The sequence below is a fragment of the Macaca nemestrina genome, chromosome 1, assembly GCF_043159975.1.
Source record: "Macaca nemestrina isolate mMacNem1 chromosome 1, mMacNem.hap1, whole genome shotgun sequence".
In the NCBI taxonomy this organism is placed as follows: domain Eukaryota; kingdom Metazoa; phylum Chordata; class Mammalia; order Primates; family Cercopithecidae; genus Macaca; species Macaca nemestrina.
The window spans coordinates 60,012,182-60,032,647 of NC_092125.1; the positions used below are offsets into that span (position 1 = coordinate 60,012,182).

Sequence of the window (20,466 nt, forward strand, 5' to 3'; positions counted from 1 at the left end):
TGCAACCTCCACCTCCTGGGTTCAAGCGATTCTCCTGCCTCAGCCTCCTGAGTACCTGGGATTACAGGTGCCCGCTACCACGCCCAGATAATTTTTGTATTTTTAGTAGAGACAGGGTTTCACCATGTTGGCCAGGATGGTCTCGAACTCCTGACCTCAGGCGATCTGCCCGCCTCGGCCTCCCAAAGTCCTGGGATTGGCCAGGTGCGGTGGCTCATGCCTGTAATCCCAGCACTTTGGGAGGCTGAGGTGGGCAGATCACCTGAGGTTGGGAGTTCAAGACCAGCCTGGCCAACATGGCGAAACCCTGTCTTTACTAAAAATACAAAACTTATCCGGGCGTGGTGGTGGGCGCCTGTAATCCCAGTTACTCAGGAGGCTTAGGCAGGATAATCACTTGAACCCAGAAGGCGGAGGTTGCAGTGAGCCAAGATCATGCCATTGCACTCCAGACCTTGTCTCAAAAAAAAAAAAAGGACATCAAATTCACCAAATAGCTTAGGCAGTACTGATCACCCCAACTCTTCTCTTTCCCCCAATGCATCAGCCAGTTTCCATTTCTCATCAAACCATCTTTGAGCTCTCACCTGAGCAACAGAAACACCCTTCTAACTGGTCTCATTTCTGCACTCTTGCCCTCCTATAGTCTATCTGAAAGCTGGCAGAATGAGCCGTTTAAAGGCATAAGTTAGATCACATGTCTCCCCTACTCAAAGCACTCCAATGACTTCTCATGCGTTTAGAATAAAAAGTCAAACTCTGCTGCCCTAAAAGCCCCACGTGATCGGAACCCTGCTTACTTCCAAGGCCTCGTCTCCTCCAGCCTCCTTCCCCACTCCTCTTGCTCTAGTTATGGGGCCTGGCTTTTCCTCTGATACCTTAACCCTGCTCCCACTCCAGGGCGTGTGTCTTTGATGTTCCCTCTGCTTGGAAGGCTTTTCCCCACATCTTCCCAAGGCTAGCTCCTTCGGTCCATTTAGAATCTGATCAAATGGGCCAGGTGCAGTGGCTCACACCTGTAATCCCAACACTTTGGGAGGCTGAAGCAGGTGGATCACCTGAGGTCAAGAGTTCGAGACCAGCCTGGCCAACATGGTGAAACCCCGTGTCTACTAAAAAATACAAAAAAAAAAAAAAATTAGCTGGGAGTGGTGGCAGGCACCTGTAATCACAGCGACTCAGGAGGCTGAGGCAGGAGAATTGCTTGAATCTGGGAGGCAGAGGTTGCAGTGAGCCAAGATTGCACCACTGCATTCCAGACTGGGCAACAGAGTGAGACTCCGTCTCAAAAAAAAAAAAAAAAAGAATCTGCTCAAATGTCACCTCTTTTGGTGGTGAAGAACCTGACTATTTTGTCAGAAGTGGTTCCCCACTGATATAGTTGGTCATAAACTCTTCCCTTAAATGGCATTACTCTTTTTAGAAGATATATGTTATATGTTATATGTACACATGCTATATATGATCTGCATATGGAAATACATATATTGTCTGTCTCACCCATTAGAATGTAACCTTGGCCAGGTAGGGTGGCTCATGCCTGTATCCCAGCATTTTGGGAGGCCAAGACAGGAGGATCACTTGAACCCAGGAGTTCAAGACTAGCCTTGGCAACACAGGGAGACCCCAGTATCTACAAATAATTTAAAAATTATCTGGACGTGACGGCACACACCTGTAGTCCTAACTACTTGGGAGGCTGAGGCAAGAGGATCCCTTGAGCTCAGGAGGTGGAAGCTGCAGTGAGCTGAGATTGCACCATTGCACTCCAGCCTGGGCAACAGAGTAAGACTGTGTCTCAAAACAAACAAACAACAAACAAAAACAAAAACAAAACAGTGGTTCATGCCCGTAATCTCAGCACTTTGGGAGATCAAGGTGGGCAGATCATCTGAGCCCAGGAGTTCAACACCAGCCTGGGCGACATGGTGAAACCCTGTCTCTACTAAAAATACAAAAAAATTATCTGGACATAGTGGTGCACAACTGTAGTCCCAGCTACTCGGGAGGCTGAGGCAAGAGGATCGCTGGAGCCCAGGAGATAGAAGCTGCTGTGAGCCAAGATCATGCCACTGCACTCCATGCTGGGGAACAGAGTGACACCCTGTCTCAAAAACAAACAAACAGAATGTAACCTCTATGAGGGCAAGAACCTTGTTTATCTTGTTCACTACTCTATCCTGGTGTTTAGAAAGTACATAATAGGAACTCATTAAAGAGCTGGTGAAATAATGATTTAATGGAGTCCTCCTCCCTCCTTGTAAACATAAAGCATGATTCATGAATTCTGTGTATAAAAAGAATGAAGAGAATGGGAACGGGAGGGGCAGATAGGAGTGAAGGGAAGGGAGGAAACTAATGTTCATGGGCCTTTACTACTAGGTTTCCAAGCCAGCACTCTGCTTAGTGCTTTATGTGGATTATTTTGCTGAAACCTCATCCTACGAAAAACCATTGTAATTTCCTTTTTTTTTTTGAAACAGAGTTTTGCTCTTGTCCCCCAGGCTGGAGTGCAGTGGCGCCATCTAATCTCACCACAGCCTCTCCTTCCCGGGTTCAAGAGATTCTCCTGCCTCAGCCTCCCAAGTAGCTGGGATTACAGGTGCGTGCCACCACGCCTGGCTAATTTTGTATTTTTAGTAGAGATGGGGTTTCTCCATGGCGGTCAGGCTGATCTTGAACTCCCAACCTCAGGTGATCCGGCTGCCTCGGCCTCCCAAAGTGCTGGGATTACAGGCATGAGACATCGCGCCCGACCGTAATTTCCGTTTTATAGGGGAGGAAACTCAGGCTCCAAGAGGTGAAGTCGCTTGTTTGGGTCATACAGCCAGCAACCAGCAGAGCAGGATCTGCACCCAGGTCTAGCTGGCCCGAGGAGAGTATTCTAACCACTAGACTCATATATTCTGCACTCACAGCTTAGCTGGGAATTTCTGCCCGAGGATGCAGCACCTTTCACTTGACAGGCTCGGGGGCAGGGGTCCTGCCAGCCCTGCTGGCTTGATCTGGAAGGAAGGCCGAGTGAAGTAACAATCGGAAGGAGCCTGAGGGCGGTCCAGGAGAGGGTGGTGGAGGGGTGTGGGAACAGGAGGTGCTTCTATTCCTAGCTGTTTGTAAACAGCATCCCGACAACGCGGCTTGTCCTTTCTGCAGTGGGCCCCAGGGACAGCTGAAACCAAGTTCTCCCAAAGCAGCCTTGGCTTTTCTCAGCTTGTGCTGGGGTGGAAGCCTGCAGACAAGGAGAATCCACCTTGAAAGCTTCTCCTAATCTCCTTTCACTCTGCCTTTTTCCAACCCAGAAACTCAGTTTGGGCCCCTGAGCCTGGGATATCAAATAAATTCGGCAGAGGCTCATAGAAATCAGGCGGCTGGGGCCAGGCAGCGAGTAATTACATAAGCTCTGTCTCCCTGCTTTCCTTCCTCCCCTTCCCCTCTCTCTTTGTCATTCCTTCACTCTCACTGTTTTGTTTTTTTTTTTTTAACTTTATGAGAGATAAAATAATGTCGATTTAGCAGATACATGGGTACAAACTCTGAAGAGTGAGGAATGAAGGTCTCTCATGATGTGCCAAACACTTTCAATGCCTCATCCTATTTAATCTTCACTATAACCCTTCAAGGGTGATTGTATCATGCCCACTTGACAGGTAAAGTAATTGGGCCTCAAGAAGCTATGTTAATGAGATAGCATTGATAAAGGCTTTGGCACCAGAAGGCACTCAATCAAGTTAATGTTCTATCTTCCTTGGGTAACATATTCCAGGTCACTGGATCAGTAAGGGGCAGGAGCAGAATTCAAACCTGGACCTATCTGATTCCAGACACCCATGGACTTTCTGTCTCACCATACCACCCAAACACTAACAAGCCGTTGGGGGAACTGATGAACCGAATGGAGACCACTGCTCTTTTGCTGGTTATACAAAAGTGGTCCAATAAATAAGGAAGGGCTTGATCTGGAAAGGCCTGCATTCTATGGCTCAGGATATTCCTGTTTATCCAACTTGGCAGGCATGTAAATATCAGTGTCGCCTCTCCTGTCCCCCATGCATGGTGCTGTGTATTGTTCCTCTGTTCCTGCTCTGTGTGTGTGTGTGTGTGTGTGTGTGTGTTTATACACATGTGTATAGACTGCCTATCTCTCGGTGAGATTCATGCAGGCTCTGCACACTGTGGGACCAGCTGTAGATATGCTGACACGGTCTGACAAGGATACTCTAAAGTCTCCTGGAGGGGAGAAAGAGAGACTGAAGGAGGATAGACAGATAAGACCAGGGCTTTGACCTCACGTTCTTGTCCCAGCCTGGGGACCATGAAGCTCCCGGAATCCCTGAAGCCAACAGCCTTCTCTGATGCTAGGAGCAACCTCCACTTGGTTAGTGGGACGCAGACCCCACCTCTTAACCATCTATATCCCACTCTCACTGGTGAGTCATCTTATTTTACAAGTGCTCCTTGGTCCTGTCTATCTGTCCTGCCTCCCTCTTGCAGTTTCCATCCACCCGAGCTCTTTTTTTTTTTTTTTTTTTTTTTTGACACAGAGTCTTGCTCTGTTGCTAGGCTGGAGTACAGTGGCACGATCTCGGCTCACTGCAACCTCCACCTCCTGGGTTCACGGGATTCTTCTGCCTCAGCCTCTTGAGTAGCTGGGACTACAGGCATGTGCCAACACATCCAGCTAATTTTTGTATTTTTAGTAGAGACGGGGTTTTACCATGTTGGCCAGGCTGGTCTCGATCACTTGATCTCTTGATCTGCCCGCCTCGGCCTCCCAAAGCACTGGGATTACAGACGTGAGCCATCGCACCCAGCCCAGCCAAGCTCTTATACCTACTGTCCCAGTAAGGAGAAGGCAGGCACCCAGAGGGCAGCACTGAGGGGGAGAGCAGGCACTAATGCCTCACTTGCTCAAAATTCTTTTTTTTTTGAGATGGACTTTTTTTTTTGACCCTGTCAGCCAGGCTGGAGAGCAGTGGTTCAATCTCAGCTCACTGCAACCTCTGCCTCCCGGGTTCAAGTGATTCTCCTGCCTCAGCCTCCTGCCTCAACCTCCCAAGTAGCTGGACTACAGGCTTGCGCCACCACGCTTGGCATTTTTTTTTTTTTTTTTTTTTGAGATAGAGTTTTGCTCTTGTTGCCCAGGCTGGAGTGCAATGGTGCGATCTCGGCTCACTGTAACCTCTGCCTCCCGGGTTCAAGCAATTCTCTTACCTCAGCCTCCTGAGTAGCTGGGATTACAGACATGCGCCGCCATGCCTGGCTAATTTTGTATTTTTAGTAGAATAGGTTCTCCATGTTGGTCAGGCTGGTCTTGAACTCCCGGCCTCAGGTGATCTGCTTGATTCAGTCTCCCAAAGTGCTGGGATTACAGGTGTGAGCCACCATGCCCGGCCATTTTTTTTTGTATTATTAGTAGAGATGGGGTTTCACCATGTTGGCTAGGCTGGTAAAATTTTTTTTTTTTAATTTAATTTTTAACTTTTTAGAGATGGGGTCTTGCTATGTTGCCCAGGCTGGTCTCGAGCTCCAAAGCTCAAGTGATCCTCCTGTCTCAGCCTCTCAAAGTGCTGAGATTACAGGCATTAGCTACCACACCTGCCCTCAAAATTCTTTAAATATTATACACATACAGAAGAAAACGTATGAGTAAGAACAATATTTAAAACAAACACCTGTGGATTGTACCACCTAGTTTAAGAAACAATCAGTTGCTTTTTCAAACTCTGGATGGAGGCAGTTTCAAGTTTCAGGGAGAGAGTTTAACAGAGTCTAGCCCTCTCCGGTGCCTGCTTTTCCCTCCCTGGGTCAACAGGCCCCCATCACCTCTTCTGCCCTCTCCACCCTAGCCTCCAGGGCTATTTTGGGTGTGTACCAGTTGGGGTTAATCTCCTTAAGCGTTGAGCCGTGCTGCTCAGTGCACTCCTGATAAGTCCCAGCCCTCTGCAAAGGGCATTCTGAGGTTTAGGCCACTGGCCTCGGCCTTCCCAGCCCTGTAGAGAGATATCCTGGACACTGAACTGTGAACTAGAACCGACGGGGGAGGGGGCTGCAGAGGCTGTGCAGGCAGTGGGCGGGGAAGGTCAGGCCCAGCAGCCGCTATTAGTGGGGTGCTTCGGGTTTGCTTCTCAAGTTTACCTCTAGGGAGAGCTTTCCTCCACCCCCGCCAGCTCAGCTGCCCCTGCCCCTGGCTGGGTACAGGTGCTAATCCCCAGCCCCTGGTAACACCAGGGAGAAGGGAGGGGGAGGCAGGCTGGAGATTTTCTTTCCCACTTGGGAAGGAAAGAGGACACACAAGTTGACCGGTTGGGATCCGGTTCCTGAAACCTGAGGCAAGGACAAGAGGTTCACTGAACCGCAGGCTATACGCTTGCCCAGGGGCTTTGTCTTCTACCTGGGCTGAAGGAGAGTTCCCGGATGATCAGGTGGAGCTACACTGGCTGACAGGTCTGGCCCTTTAAAGGGAGGGAGAGAAGCTAGGGTCAATTCTTCCAAGTCCCACCTCTACCCTCCCCAATCCCCTGCTAACATTCACTCAAAACAGAGGCTGAAGGCTTGCTGTGTGCTGGGCCCTGAATTTGCATTTTGCCCTCCAAGTCACACAAGATACAAAAGTGATGTCCCAAGGGCTTTGGTACAGACTGGTATTGGAATGCTCAGACCAGGTGCCTGACTGGAAGACTACCTGAAGGAAGTGGTGCCTGAGATAGGCAGGACAAATAGGAGTTGACCTGGAAGAGGCATGGGTGGAATATTCATGAAAAAGATAGTTAAACAATCAGGAGAATCAGGGATACTCTCTGGAGTATCCCATCCCATGGAGGGAGCCCCTGGAAGGAGAAGCAGGCCAAGGGCCCTCCCGCAGCCTAGACTCACTTTGTGCAATAGCCAGAGTATGCATCTTGGGGCTCCCCTTCTAGGGAAAAGACAGACCTTAAGACTGTCTTAAGGCCGACCTCCCACTATTGGTTTCTTTCTTCCTTTCTTTCTTCCTTTCTTCCTTTCTTTCTTTCTTTCTTTCTTTCTTTCTTTCTTTCTTTCTTTCTTTCTTTCTTTCTTTCTTTCTTTCTTTTAATTTTATTATGAAAATTTTCGAACATACATACAAAAGTAGAAAGAATAATATAATGAACACCCATGTAGACCAATCACCCGGCTTCAACAATTGTCAACTGGTGGCCAATCTTGTTCTATCTATACCCCCATCCAGATTATTTTAAGGCTAATTCCCAAAGCCAATAAATTTTTCCCATAAATATTTATGTATTTATGTCTAAAAGAGAAGAATCCTTTACAAAGTATATCTGCAACACCATTATCACACTTAAAAGAAATTAACAGAAATTAACAGAAATTCCTTAACAGCATCCAGTATCTAGTCAGGATTTACTTTCCCTAATCCACACTTAGTTTTAATAATTATGTTCCTACTCGTGGGGGTGGGGAGGTGAACATTTGACAGAAGACTATTATTTCAGCCAATATAAGAATTTGTGGTCTCCACTCTGTAACACTGATGGTTCTATACGTGTGTGTTTCGAACAGAATCTAAGTAGATTACATTTTTTTCAGGGCAGGGACTGACATTACTGTCTTTTTTGCACCTTAGTATGGCAGAGAGGAAGAAGCACCGATCTCAACTAATTAGCTGTGTGACTTTGGGAAGGTTATTCAACCTCTCTAAGAAAAAATAGGAATAAAAATACCCATCTCCCAAGAACTGTGAGGTTTAAAGAAAAGGTGAACATGCTCGGCATGTAGAAGGTTCTTAGTAAATGCTCATCTTGCTTTACTCTGTTTCAACCACCTTTCAGTTCTTCACATGGAGTGAAGGCCACCATCAGTGAGGGCTGCAGCCAGGCCATCAGCCTGGAGTCCACCTGCCCCCAGCTCTGTGCTGTGTCTGTAGTGTTGGTGGTCCCCACTCTGAGCACCCAGGGGTTGCTTGTTTACTTGGGCCACTCATTAAACTGACAGTGAGGCTTGCGCAGTCCTCAGGAGACTGAGGGAAGAGAGGAGCTGGGCAGGAGTAGAGATTTGCTTTTGGCCCACTTCACCAGTTTCTGGGTTCCTTGACTCAAATGAAATAATAATTTCGTAGCTGGCCTTTATTGAGTGTGTATGACACGCCAGGCTCTGTGCTAAGTGCTCTACCGCAGTACCCCTTTTAGTATTCACAACCCTGTGAGATGGGTACTACTGTCCGTATTTTGTAGGTGATGAAACTGAGACTTAAATTAGGTAACTTGTGACTTACGCAGAGACACTGTTACTCAAACCAGGTTTTTCTAATACTTAAATCCAAGCTCTTGGCCACACACTCACTATTTTGCTAATGGTGCTAAAGAAGCCACCTTCTAGGGTTCATTCTCACCCAGATTTATAGAGATGACTTCTGCCCAGGCTCAGCATGCACCCTAAACTCCAGCCAGCCATTATGCCAATGTACATCCTTGGACAGAGTGAGAAAGAGTGAGGGGATCAGAACAGCCTACACCCACAAGGGAAAACCGGACCTAAAGGCATCTCCTTACATCAAGGATGTGCACACAAACACACACTTCTATTCCTTGACTCAGGCTCTGTCCGCAGAGCCAAGTGTGGGCCTGGCAGGGGTGAGGGAGGTGAGGCAGGGGAGGAGACGCTTGTCATGGTATTAACTGACTGAAGAAAAAGTCTATGATCGTGAAATTTCCAGGAACATGAGAATCCTTCACACTCCTGCTTGTGATTAGACTGCTTTGTTTGACTTCAGCCTCGGGAGTACCTTTCTGAGCACCGGAAGCTATGGATACATGGTAGTCATGGGCCCAGAGCCTGTGACTGGGAGTAGGGAAGAGCAGAGCCAATGATTTCCAGGGGTGCCAAAGCCTCTGGCTGCATTTCATTTCTTTCTGTATGATTCCTCATAGCTGTGTTGAGGTATGGGGCCCTCACAGTAAGTGCTACCACTTTTTCTGTAAATGTTTTGGTTTTATTCATCATTATCATAGCTGCACCCAGGGCAACCACTGTGTATACAGGACAATAAATTCCTGAGCCTCCTGGCTTCTCTCCCTCCTCCCTCCTTCTCCCTCTTCTTGGCCAAGGCTTAAACATAGGTGGTGGAGGAGGGGCGGCAGGGACAGAGACAGAGTTCCAGCTCCTCTTTGCCTCACCCCCTTCCCTCCTCCTCCCTTCTTTCCCATTGCTACACTAAAGGAGTCAGGGCTGTGTCCACCAATATGCTCTGTGACTAGCAGTCAACACAATTTCATACCCAGCCACACATGCCACACGCATTTTAGATGATAATGTTCCCATTCTCAGTTCCTCTGTGAGAATGTGCGTGTCATTTGAAGCTCTGTGCCTCAGTTTCCATAGAAGTAAAACAAAAAGCAAGAATTGAGACTGATCTTTTTCTTGCAAGAATTCACATGTAACGGATAATGTACAAGAGATGTGGCTGAGTAAGAGAATTAGAACAAAGACTTGAACAATTTTCCTATGCAACACTCTTTCCCATGGACAAAGGGATCCCACAAAGTCATACTCCATTGGAGGGTAGTTTGTCCAAGGAAAACTCACATATAAATGCAAAAGTGACCAAAAAAAAAAAAAAATTCCTCCAGCCAACTCAGGAAAACAGAAAGCAAGTTGTGCTTAAGCCCATCGTAGGTGTGAGCAGATGCTTCCAAAACCATCACCCCTTTTCCTTCCTCTATGAATATCTTCATCCCCCAGCAAAGTGGCCTCTTTAGCTGGTAAAAGAGTTAATTACCAAAAAGAGAGCATGCTCCCTCCAGAGGCTTCTCTGGAGAGTGCAAAAACAAAACAAAACCAAAAACCAACTAACCACAACAAAAAACATCTTCCCTGGGAATAAATTTGAAGCTATCGGGTCTTTAAGCCACATTTCCCAGGCACAGACTCCTTCCTGGTCCCTGTCTCCCTTTGCTTTGGGAAACTCATTTACTCCCAAGCCTCCTGAAATGATCCATGTGCCGTGAGATGCCCATAGGGGTGGGGACTTGAAAATGAGTTTTTCTCCCACAAAAAAAAGGCTTAGCTTTGTCTTTTTGGGTGGCTGACAGGAGACATAAAGTATCACTCTATCTTTTTACGCCTCCTCACAATAGGATGGAATGAGTGGAGAAAAACAAAGGTATTGTGGGACCAGGATGGAGTCAACTTGACAATGGACTCTTCAAGGACACCTTCCAGCTCCCATTCTACTAGTAGCTCTATTTGATTTTGTGGGATGTTGTGTTCCTCCAACATATCCAACTTCTGCTTATGAAACAGAAATTAGGAGTAAGAGATTTGTACTGCTAGTTCAGTGGATAATAATCAGTTCTGAAGCATTAAAATCCTTTGCCAACAAGAACATTTCTTCTAAGGAAGGAAGCATCCTAATCATGAAGCCAGGGTCTCCAGCCCTCCCCTGTCTCCCTCCTCCCCTCCAGGGCTGTGCTCACTCACATCCATGGACATCTCCCTCTGCATAAGTTTCTTGGTCTCCTTTTCACAGAAGTTGAGCATGGCCTCCCGGTTGTACACACCCGTGGACTGTTTCTCTGTCTGGTTTCTCTGCCGCAGCCCCACGGGAACACTCCCATCAGGGTCCACCACGTCCAGCTCCTTCTCCAACTCCTCCATCTCCTCGGGAGACAGGGTCTCCAGCAGGCTGTCGATGTCGGGGTCTTCACTCACCTGCCGGCGATATTTGGCTACCCTAGACATCTTGGCAAAATGGGCTGTGGCTGCCAGGGGCTATCAGAGTCCTGGTGGGCAGGGAAGGGAGGGGATGAGCTGATCTGGATGCAGGGAGTGGGCTGAGGAGCAAACCCCCGCTGGTTGAGGACGGCAGCTCCTTGGCCCTTCTGTGCTACAGGTGCTAAAGTATTCACTGGAAGCAGCAGCCTCCCTGCAGCCCAGGGCTAGTGGACCCCGGCTGGACTAATCAGCGGCCAATAAGACCCAACAACTGCCGGGCCCAGAGAGGAGAAGCCAATCCCTAAGCTGGGGGCGGTCCTACCTCGCTGTCAGAGCTGTTTGAAACTTGAGGACATTCCAGGGAATCTTGGAGAGCTGCGTGACCAAATTTAGTACAGAGCAGTTTAGCCTTTTAAAGACAAGGGGCCATGCAATGAGAAAAAGATACAAAAATGCGTAGGCTGGCAGAAGCAGATCACAGCCATGGAGAGCCAGACAAGCAGGGATGAGGCCATGAGGGCCGGTGAACTGCTGGACCCAGGCACGTTCAAGAACGTATTTTACTACTCCATCACCCTGTGGACATATCGCTGTGGTCAATGTGTGCTTCATGGACTTCCTTCTACAGTATTTGGTAATGTGCTGGGGGACTCCCAGGTGTATACAGCTCCAGGAAAGGCTAGATTCAAGATGAGGAGCTATTACTCCTAACCCCCTGCCTACCCATTTTCTTTCTACCCAGGTTCTGCCAAGGAGGACCTGAAGGCTGAGCATCAGAGGCTCCAGGCTCCTTTGGCCACTTCTTAAGAGAGAGACAGAAAGACAAAGTTAGAGATAGAGATAGCTAGGCAGGAGGGAGACAGAGAGAGAGAGAGAGAGAGAGAATAAATCCTCACTGTGTACCAAAACTGAAAACTGGCAGGTTGTTTGGGAAAGAGAGGAGGATCTGCAGAAGTTGGGAAACTCTTAAAGGGCTGTCACTTTCCATGAAGTTCCAAGGCTCTTGAGAAGAGGGTTCAAACCTCCCCCTGTTGTCATCTGTTTCTTCCTCTGCTGGGCATCTGCAGACAGACCTCCTTTGGGAGCACAGAGGCAGGTCACCACCCACGTATAAATCCAGAGCACAATTTAGTATGTCTTCAGGGAAGCAGAATTCTGGGCCATCGGGAGAGATACGATTGCAACAGGTCTGGCATGTTTCATAGAAGGGCTTTCCACTGCTCATCCATCACGCTGCCCTGCACAAGTCACAGAGACATTCAATCCCCTGCCCCCCTCCCTCCTGCCACAAAATCCCTTCTAGAAGCTCTGGTGTAACACATCAGGGTAGATGCTTCGATCTTTCCTGGCGTCTTTCCATCCTAAGCCAGAGAGAGACAGTCACTTGATCAGCATTTGCTGAGGCCAGGGATCGTCTGGGACTAAAACTTGGCTGTGCCATTTAATGTCCACTAGTCCAACTTTAGGTTAAGGCTGAAGAAGGGAATGGTGCCCACTGCAGGGACTGAAGGACAGAGGGAAGGCAGGCAGACTTGATGGGAAAAGTGGAAGAAGACTTTAGGGAAACCTGGGGGTTGTTACTTTAAGAGTCAATAGCCAGTTTATTGGTCAGTCCATAAGTATATATTTATTGAGTGATTTATTGAGTGCCTATTATTCAGGCATTGCTCTAAGAGCAAGAGATATAACTAAAGATACAAAATAAGGCCAGGTGCAGTGGCTCATGCCTGTAATCCCAGCACATTGGGAGGCCAAGGTAGGAGGATTGCTTGAGTCCAGGAGTTCAAGAACAGGCTGGGCAACATAATGAGACCCCCATCTCTCAAAAAAAAAAAAAAATTAGCCTGATGTGGTGGTGAGCATCTGTTGTCCCAGCTACTCAGGGGGTTGAGGTGGGAGGATTGCCTGAGGCCAGAAGGTTGAGGCTGCAGTGAGCTGTGATCATGCTACTGTACCCCAGCCTGGACAACAGAGCAAAAACAAGAAAGAAAAGAAAGAAAAGAAAGAAAAGGAAGAAAAGAAAGGAAGAAAGGAAGAAAGAAAGGAAAGAAAGAAAGAAAGAAAGGAAGAAAGAAAGAAAGAAAGGAAGAAGGAAAGAAAGAAAGAAGGAAAGAAGGAAAGAAAGAAGGAAAGAAGGAAAGAAGGAAAGAAGGAAAGAAAGAAGGAAGGAAAGAAAGAAGGAAGGAAAGAAAGAAGGAAGGAAAGAAAGAAGGAAAGAAAGAAGGAAAGAAGGAAAGAAAGAAGGAAGGAAAGAAAGAAGGAAGGAAAGAAAGAAGGAAGGAAAGAAAGAAGGAAAGAAAGAAAGAAGGAAAGAAAGAAAGAAAGGAAAGAAAGGAAAGAAGGAAGGAAGGAGAGAGGGAAGAAGGGAGGCTGGGAGGGTGGGACGCAAGCACAGGGGCTATGGGAAAACACAACAAGAGGGGACTGGATAGAAGTATAATTTAACAGTGAAGAGCTTGGGCCTTTGAAGCCAATAGACCAGCATTTGGTCCTCATATTGCTACTTACAGGCCATGTGACTTGGGCAAGCTACCTTCTTTTCTGAGACTTGAGTTCATCATCTGTAAAATAAGGACAACTGTTATACCAACCTTGTATAATTGTTGTGAATATTAAATTAGGTCCTACACATGAAAACATTCATTGATATACCTAGTACATCGTAAACACCATATTTACTAGTAATTATTATAATTATTTATTTATTTATTTTGAAATGGAGTTTCACTCTTATTGCCCAGGATGGAGTGCAATGGCGCGATCTTGGCTCACTGCAATCTCTGCCTCCCAGGTTCAAACAATTCTCCTGGCTCAGCCTCTCAAGTAGCTAGGATTACAGGCATGCGCCACCACACCCAGCTAATTTTTGTATTTTTAGTAGAGATGGGGTTTCACCATGTTAGTCAGGCTGGTATCGAACTCCCGACCTCAGGTGATCTGCCGGCCTCGGCCTCCCAAAGTGCTGGGATTACAGGCATGAACCACCACACCTGACTATAATTATTTATTTACTCTTATCCTGGGTTCTTTTCTTTCCATCCCACCTTTTCTCTCATCTTTTTCTTTCTCTCAACAGTAAACACCCTCTAAACACACACACACACACACACACACACACACACACACTTTCTCACCTGGTTCTCATTGATTCATTCATTCATTCAAACATTTATTCAGATACTACTATTTATATATAGCATCCTGCCAGGCACTATAACATTGTCATTACAACATTGTTATTCTCTTAAACATGTAAAATTCAATGGAGTAAAGAAAAAAAAAAAAAAAACTACACTGTAAGGCAAAGTGAAGCAAGCTAGAGAGGTACAAGGAGTCTTGTAGAGAGGTACAAGGAGTCTTGTAGAGAGGTACAACTGTTAAAAACCCAGTGGAAGACACACTGATTTTACGGGGAGGAGTCAGGGTGGTCATCTCAGAGGGCATAGCAAAGGGTTTGAGCCGTGCTGGAGTGGGCTTTTAGTTAGGTACGTTGAGTGGACATGGCACTCCCTATGCCCACCCCCTCCCCCGGTGCCCCCTTTGGGTCAGCTGGCCTTCACCCTCAGTGTTGCCCAGAAAAAAGCATCATCTTCTGGGGTCCCTGGCTCTGGGACCTCAGCCAACCTCTAGTCTCCCAGTCAGCTGAAAGCAATTCTCTTTCTAGTTTCCAAGAACTCTTTCTCAGGCTTTTTGCCAAAAATATTCACTGCTCCCTGAGGAGGAGTCAGGGCCTAAAAGCAAATCATTACCTTCAGCCCCAGGGTTAGCCCTGTACCATCTGGTTTCAGTGGTTTTCTTTTTTGGGCCCAGTGGTCTCTGGTCCAGGAAGACACTCAAAAAAATAAATCCATAGCTTTCAAATGTAAAGGGCAGGACTCATGCCTCCTAACCAAAGGTTTCTACACATTAACCCCGGTATCTTCTCTGTGTCAGGCCTCCCAATTCCAAATCGCTGGTTCCTCTGACATGACTCAGTCAGAAGCTTTTTACTCCCTGGAGCCCCAAGGGCTCCCTGAGACTGCTCACAGACTCCAAAAGTCTTCCCTTGAGAGGCATCACGGCTGGAGCTGGAGGATTTGGGAACCCAGAGGCCAGGGAGTACAGCCACCTCCAGCCCCTACAATGAGAGGCCACTGCCCGAACCAATCTGTAGGGAGCACTGGTCATTCCAGCTCAGAATCCAATTCCACCTCAAACAAATCCATCCCGGATATCAGGGGACCCTGGCGTGGTCTATTCCCCAGAGGAAAACAAGCACTGTTGTGGCTAGAGGGATGGGGAGAGAAAAGAAGGAAAAGAGACTCAAAGCTTCAGTCAAAATACGTGGTGCAGGGTAGGGGGGAAGAATGAGGATCCAGAACCAATTTAATCAATGCTTAGGTGGCTCTCAGTTGGGCTGAATGACCCCAGGAAAGTCACATTTTCAGGAATATAGGGTGGCAGTATAGTATAGCAGATAAGACTACAGGCTCTTGGGTCAAATGACAGGGGCTCAGATCTGAGATGTGTGACCTTAAGTAAGTTATTTAACCTCTCTGAGCCTTAGGCAATGGAAAATGAGGAAATTAAGAGCATCTACAAGCTGGGTGTAGTGGTGTGTGCCTGTAGTCTCAACTAGGGGTGCTGAGGCGGAAGGATTGCTTAAGCCCAGGAGTTTGAGTCCAGCCTAGGGAAAATAGTGAGACTCATCTCTTAAACAAAAACAAAAACAAAAACAAAAACAAAAAAAACTGGATGGGGCATGATGGCTTATGCTTGTGATCCCCACATTTTGGGAGGCTGAGGAGATAGGAGGAATGTTTGAGGCCAGGAGTTCAAGACGAGCCCAGGCAACAGAGACCCCATCCCTTAAAAAAAAAAAAAACCTTGTCCAGGCACAGTGGCTCACGTCTGTAATCCCAATACTTTGGGAGGCCGAGGTGGGCTGATCACTTGAGGCCAGGAGTTTGAAACCAGCCTGGCCAATATGGCAAAACCCCGTCTCTTTTGTAAAGATACAAAAATTAGGCCGGGTGCGGTGGCTCAAGCCTGTAATCCCAGCACTTTGGGAGGCTGAGACGGGCGGATTACGAGGTCAGGAGATCAAGACCATCCTGGCTAACATGGTGAAACCCCGTCTCTACTAAAAAAATACAAAAAACTAGCCGGGCGTGGTGGTGGGCACCTGTAGTCCCAGCTACTCAGGAGGCTGAGGCAGGAGAATGGTGTAAACCTGGGAGGCGGAGCTTACAGTGAGCTGAGATCTGGCCACTGCACTCCAGCCTGGGCGACAGAGCGTGACTCCATCTCAAAAAAACCAAAAAAACAAAAATTAGCTGGGCTTGGTGGCACACACCTGTAATTCCAGCTACTCGGGAGGCTGAGGCACAATAATCACCTGAACCTGGGAGGCAAAGGTTGCAGTGAACCAAGATCATGCCACTGCATTCCAGCCTGTGACACAGCAAGACTGTCTCAAAAAAATAATAATAACAAGAATAAAATAATCTAAAAATTAAAAAACCCTAATTCACAGAGTTATGGAATTATTAAACATATTAAATAAGATAATGCACACAAAGTACTTAACAGCATCAGACATATTTTAAGCACTCATTAATGCTTGCTATATAAATTATATAGCTATATGTATGTGTATATACACACAAAGATCAATAGATATGCTGACATAGAATGACTATGGCAGGGTCCTGAAAGAGATCACGAAAGACAGAAGTTTTCACACTGGTTCTTTCCTTTTGGGGGATGCTGACAGTTTCCCTAGAAGGCAGCAGACTTTGCCTCTGGGAGCAAGCCACTGGTCTGGCCCAACACTCTTGAGACGAGCAGAAACGGGCAGAGGAGAGCTCGAGACAGAACACAGGCCAGACTAATGTCTTCCTGAGAGGAAAGCAGTGGGAGGAAAAAGGGGGCAGCAAAGAAACAAGAGATTGCCTCCTTCACCTCCACCAATGTTACTTAGGCTAAAACCCCTCTGTCTACCAAATCAGCCCTGGTCACAAACTAAAACCCCAAACCCAACAGGAGGCTTACTTATCCATGCCAATCTGAATTTCTCCATAACATGGACCAGGTGGGACTGTGGGTTTGGTGCCATGTACATGACCTACGACTTGGTGGATGGAGTTCCTTAGACCACGGCAGCCTCTGGCTCAAGGGAGCTCAATCTACTGAGTACCTGGACCACATGGGGCTCTAGCAGCAGTCCTATCTTGAGCCCAGAACAGTAACTTTCAATAGAATATACACTGGTATGTTGAATCAGAAGTTCAAACTCCCCTCACCTTTATGGTGAGTTTTCTGTCAAGGACTTCCACTGCTTTCTTCTATTATGCCTTTGTATCATTGACCATTCCATCAGTGAGGGCCACCACAGTCCCTCAGAATTATTTAAGACTCACTAGGGGGAGATTAGAGTAGCAATCCTTCTAATCCTTTCAAAAGGTTTCTTTTGAACCCTTTTCAAAAGGTTTCTTCACTTAGCACCCTGGAACCAAATGGAAGTGATTATTTTTGAGATGTGACATCTTCCTCCTGGGCCTTGCCTAGCCAAAAATGTTGTTATCTGTTGCAATTAGAAGACAGCAGAGTGAGAAGTCTCTTTGCTCAAAGTTTCTTTGGCCACTGGAGCAGGGCTTCCCAGAGCAGTAAACGCCTTTAGGATAGGGACTGTTGGAATTAAATGAGCTGGAGAACTACAATCTGGAAACTGGACTTCAGCTTTGCAAACTCGGAAACTCATTATCACTGTGATAGTTAATTTGATGTGTTAACTTGAGTGGGCCATAGGTGCCCAGATTAAATGTTGTTCTGGGTGTGTCCATGAGGATGTTTCCAGACGAGAATAGCATTTGAATTGGTAGACTCAGCAATGTAGATTGACCTCCTCAGTGTGGTTGGGCATTGAAAAGGCAGAGGAAAGAATTTGCCCCTTTTCCTGCCTCACTCTTGAGCTGGGATATCTCATTTCACCTTCTCCTGCCCTCAAACTGAGATTTACATCATCAGCTCCCCTGGTTCTCAGGCCTTTGGACTTGGACCGAACTGCATCACTGACTTTCCTCCATCTCCACCTTGCAGACACAGATTATTCGACTTCTCAACCTCCATAATCATGTGAGCTAACTACTCATAATAAATAAATAAGTAGGCTGGGTGCAGTGGCTCACGCCTGTAATCCCAGCACTTTGGGAGGCCGAGGCAGGCGGATCATGAGGTCAGGAGTTCGAGACCAGCCTGGCCAATATGGTGAAACCGTCTCTACTAAAAATACAAAAATTAGCCAGGCGTGGTGGTGCGCACCTGTAGTCCCAGCTACTCAGAAGGCTGAAGCAGAAGAATCACTTGAACCTGGGAGGCGGAGGTTGCAGTGAGCCAAAATCGCGTCACTGCACTCCAGCCTGGGCAACAGAGTGAGACTCCAACTCAAAAATAAATAAATAAATAAATAATTATATATATTGGCATATATATACACACATACATATATATAGAGAGAGAGAGACAAAGAAACAGAACCAGAAGTATATATATATATTTGCACACAATAGGATATATATATGTGTGTGTATATATATCCTCTTGGTTCTGTTTCTCTGGAGAACCCTGACTATTCCTGGTGATTTAGTCAAAATAACTGACCTCATAAGAGGCAGATACATAAGCCAGTATTAACTACCAAGTGGAGAAGAATAGTTATAAACACAGGCCAGGGAATTCTCTCCTATATCGAAATCTATTCAGAAGCCAAATAAAAAGAAGATTGCATAATAAATACGGAATAAGAACAAAGGGAGGTAGCTAGAGCTAAGGGATATTTTATCTGTGTCCTGCTGAGACCAGAAAAAATATCCTTGCCCCATGAGAGTGCAAATCTCTAGTTACTAAAATATTTATACCCACCAGGTCTTCAGTGCTGACTATACATCAGATTCTTGCCCTCTGAATTCCTCCATGTCCCCTCTCCCATATTCTCTCTTCAGCCTGTACAATTAAAGAGTTAACCATTCTTAATTACAGTCACATTCCGAGCACGTCTTCTCCAACTTACACACCCAAATCAGATGACTAGTATGAACCATTCTCACATGCAAGACACATTTATTGATAATCTTTAGTTCCATGGAAGGTTCGATTCATCTGCTTACTTTATTTCCAAGCTTTTGGAGGGACCCTCACTCCTCTTTGCAGTCTTCCTTTATTTATTCATTTATTTATTTGAGATGGAGTCTCACTCTGTCGCTCAGGCACAATCTCGGCTCACTGCAACCTCCACCTCCCAGGTTCAAGCAATTCTCCTGCCTCCGCCTCCTGAGTAGCTGGGATTACAGGCACCACGCAGGGCTAAATTTTGTATTTTTAGTAGAAACTTTGTTTCAACATGGTAGTCAGGCTGGTCTCAAACTCCTGACCTTGTGATCTGCCCGCCTCGGCCTCCCAAAGTGCTGGGATTACAGGCATGTGCCACTGCGCCCAGCCTCTTCCATTATTTATGACATTGACTTTTCTGTAAAATAAATATACACATATTTTAAAAACAATTACAAACGTACAGAATGGAGAGGAGCACTTTAACAGCCATCACATGATTGGGATTTTGTTGACAGTAAACTAAAAGCTTTTTTTTTGATAGTGTCTCACTCTGTCACTAGAGTGCAGTGGCATGATCACAGCTCCCTACGGGCTAGACCTCCTAGGCTCAAGCCATCTTCCCGCCTCGGTTTCCTGAATAGCTAGGGCTACAAGTGCGTGCCACTATGCCTGGCCTGGTCCCCATAAGTCCCCTCTTCTCCGAGCCAAACATCTTCACACCTTCCGGTGATCATTAGTGGAGAGGCCTGTGAGAGGTCCATGTCCCTGAAATCGAGGGCTCCAAATTGGTCATGGCTTTCTTCAGATGGCCCAAACAGCTTGTTTCATTTCACAAACATTTATTGAGCATCTACTACATTCCAGGCACTGTGGTTATTATAAATCACTGAGACATTGTTTGCCCTAAAGGAGCTACGTGTATTTAGTAACAGCTTCACAATATGTGACGAATAAGATAGCACTAATCCACATTTGACAGCAAAAGTACCAAAAAAGAAAAAGAAAGAGAGAGAAAGAAAAGAAAAGAGGTGAAAGAGGGTGGATGCGGTGGTGTAATCCTAGCACTCTGGGAGGCCGAGGTGGGCGGATCACGAGGTCAGCAGTTCGATCCAGCCTGATCAACATGGCGAAACCCCGTTTCTACTAAAAATATACAAAATTTAGCGGGACCTGGGGGCGCGCGCCTGTAATCCCAGCTACTCAGGAGGTTGAGGCAGGAGAATCGCTTGAACCCGGGAGGCGGAGGTTGCAGTGAGCAGATATCGCGCCGCTGCACTCCAGCCTGGGCGATAGAGCCAGACTCCGTCTCAAAAAGAAAAAGAAAAAGAAAAAGAAAGAAAAAGAAAAAGAAAAGGAAAAAGAAAAAGGAAGAAAGGAAAGAAGGAAGGGAGGGAGGGAGGCAGGGAGGGAGGCAAGGCGCGAAGGAGAGAAGAAAAGGAAAGGGAAGGGAAGGGAAGGCGGAAGGGAAGCCGGAAGGGAAGGGAAGGGAAGCCGGAAGGGAAGGGAAGGGAAGGAAAGAAGCGTATTTAGGAAGTATCGCGTTGATGTCAGGCCACGGAACCTCTGGTGACCGGGTAGTGTAACTCCGTCATTGGTAGCTCCCCGCCCACACAGCCGGGACCCGCGGCCTTCGAGGACATGGACTGTGCCAGTCTTGCCCCGTCGCGGCCAATGCCCCAACCA

General features: G+C 46.9%; 1 protein-coding gene across 1 annotated transcript in view; it reads right to left on the reverse strand.

Annotated features, from left to right (window-relative positions):
• LOC105484724 (leiomodin 1) overlaps window positions 1-19,776 on the reverse strand; it is a 61,451-nt gene extending 41,675 nt beyond the window's left edge. Inside the window, exons 1-4 of the mRNA XM_071077933.1 lie at window positions 18,840-19,776; window positions 18,595-18,675; window positions 13,201-13,253; window positions 10,459-11,930 (exon numbers count right to left, since the gene is read on the reverse strand). Coding sequence (XP_070934034.1) covers window positions 10,459-10,719 — 261 coding nt within the window. The 5' untranslated portion in view covers window positions 10,720-11,930; window positions 13,201-13,253; window positions 18,595-18,675; window positions 18,840-19,776. The remainder of the gene's footprint in view (window positions 1-10,458; window positions 11,931-13,200; window positions 13,254-18,594; window positions 18,676-18,839) is intronic.
• Between the last annotated feature and the right edge of the window lie 690 nt (window positions 19,777-20,466).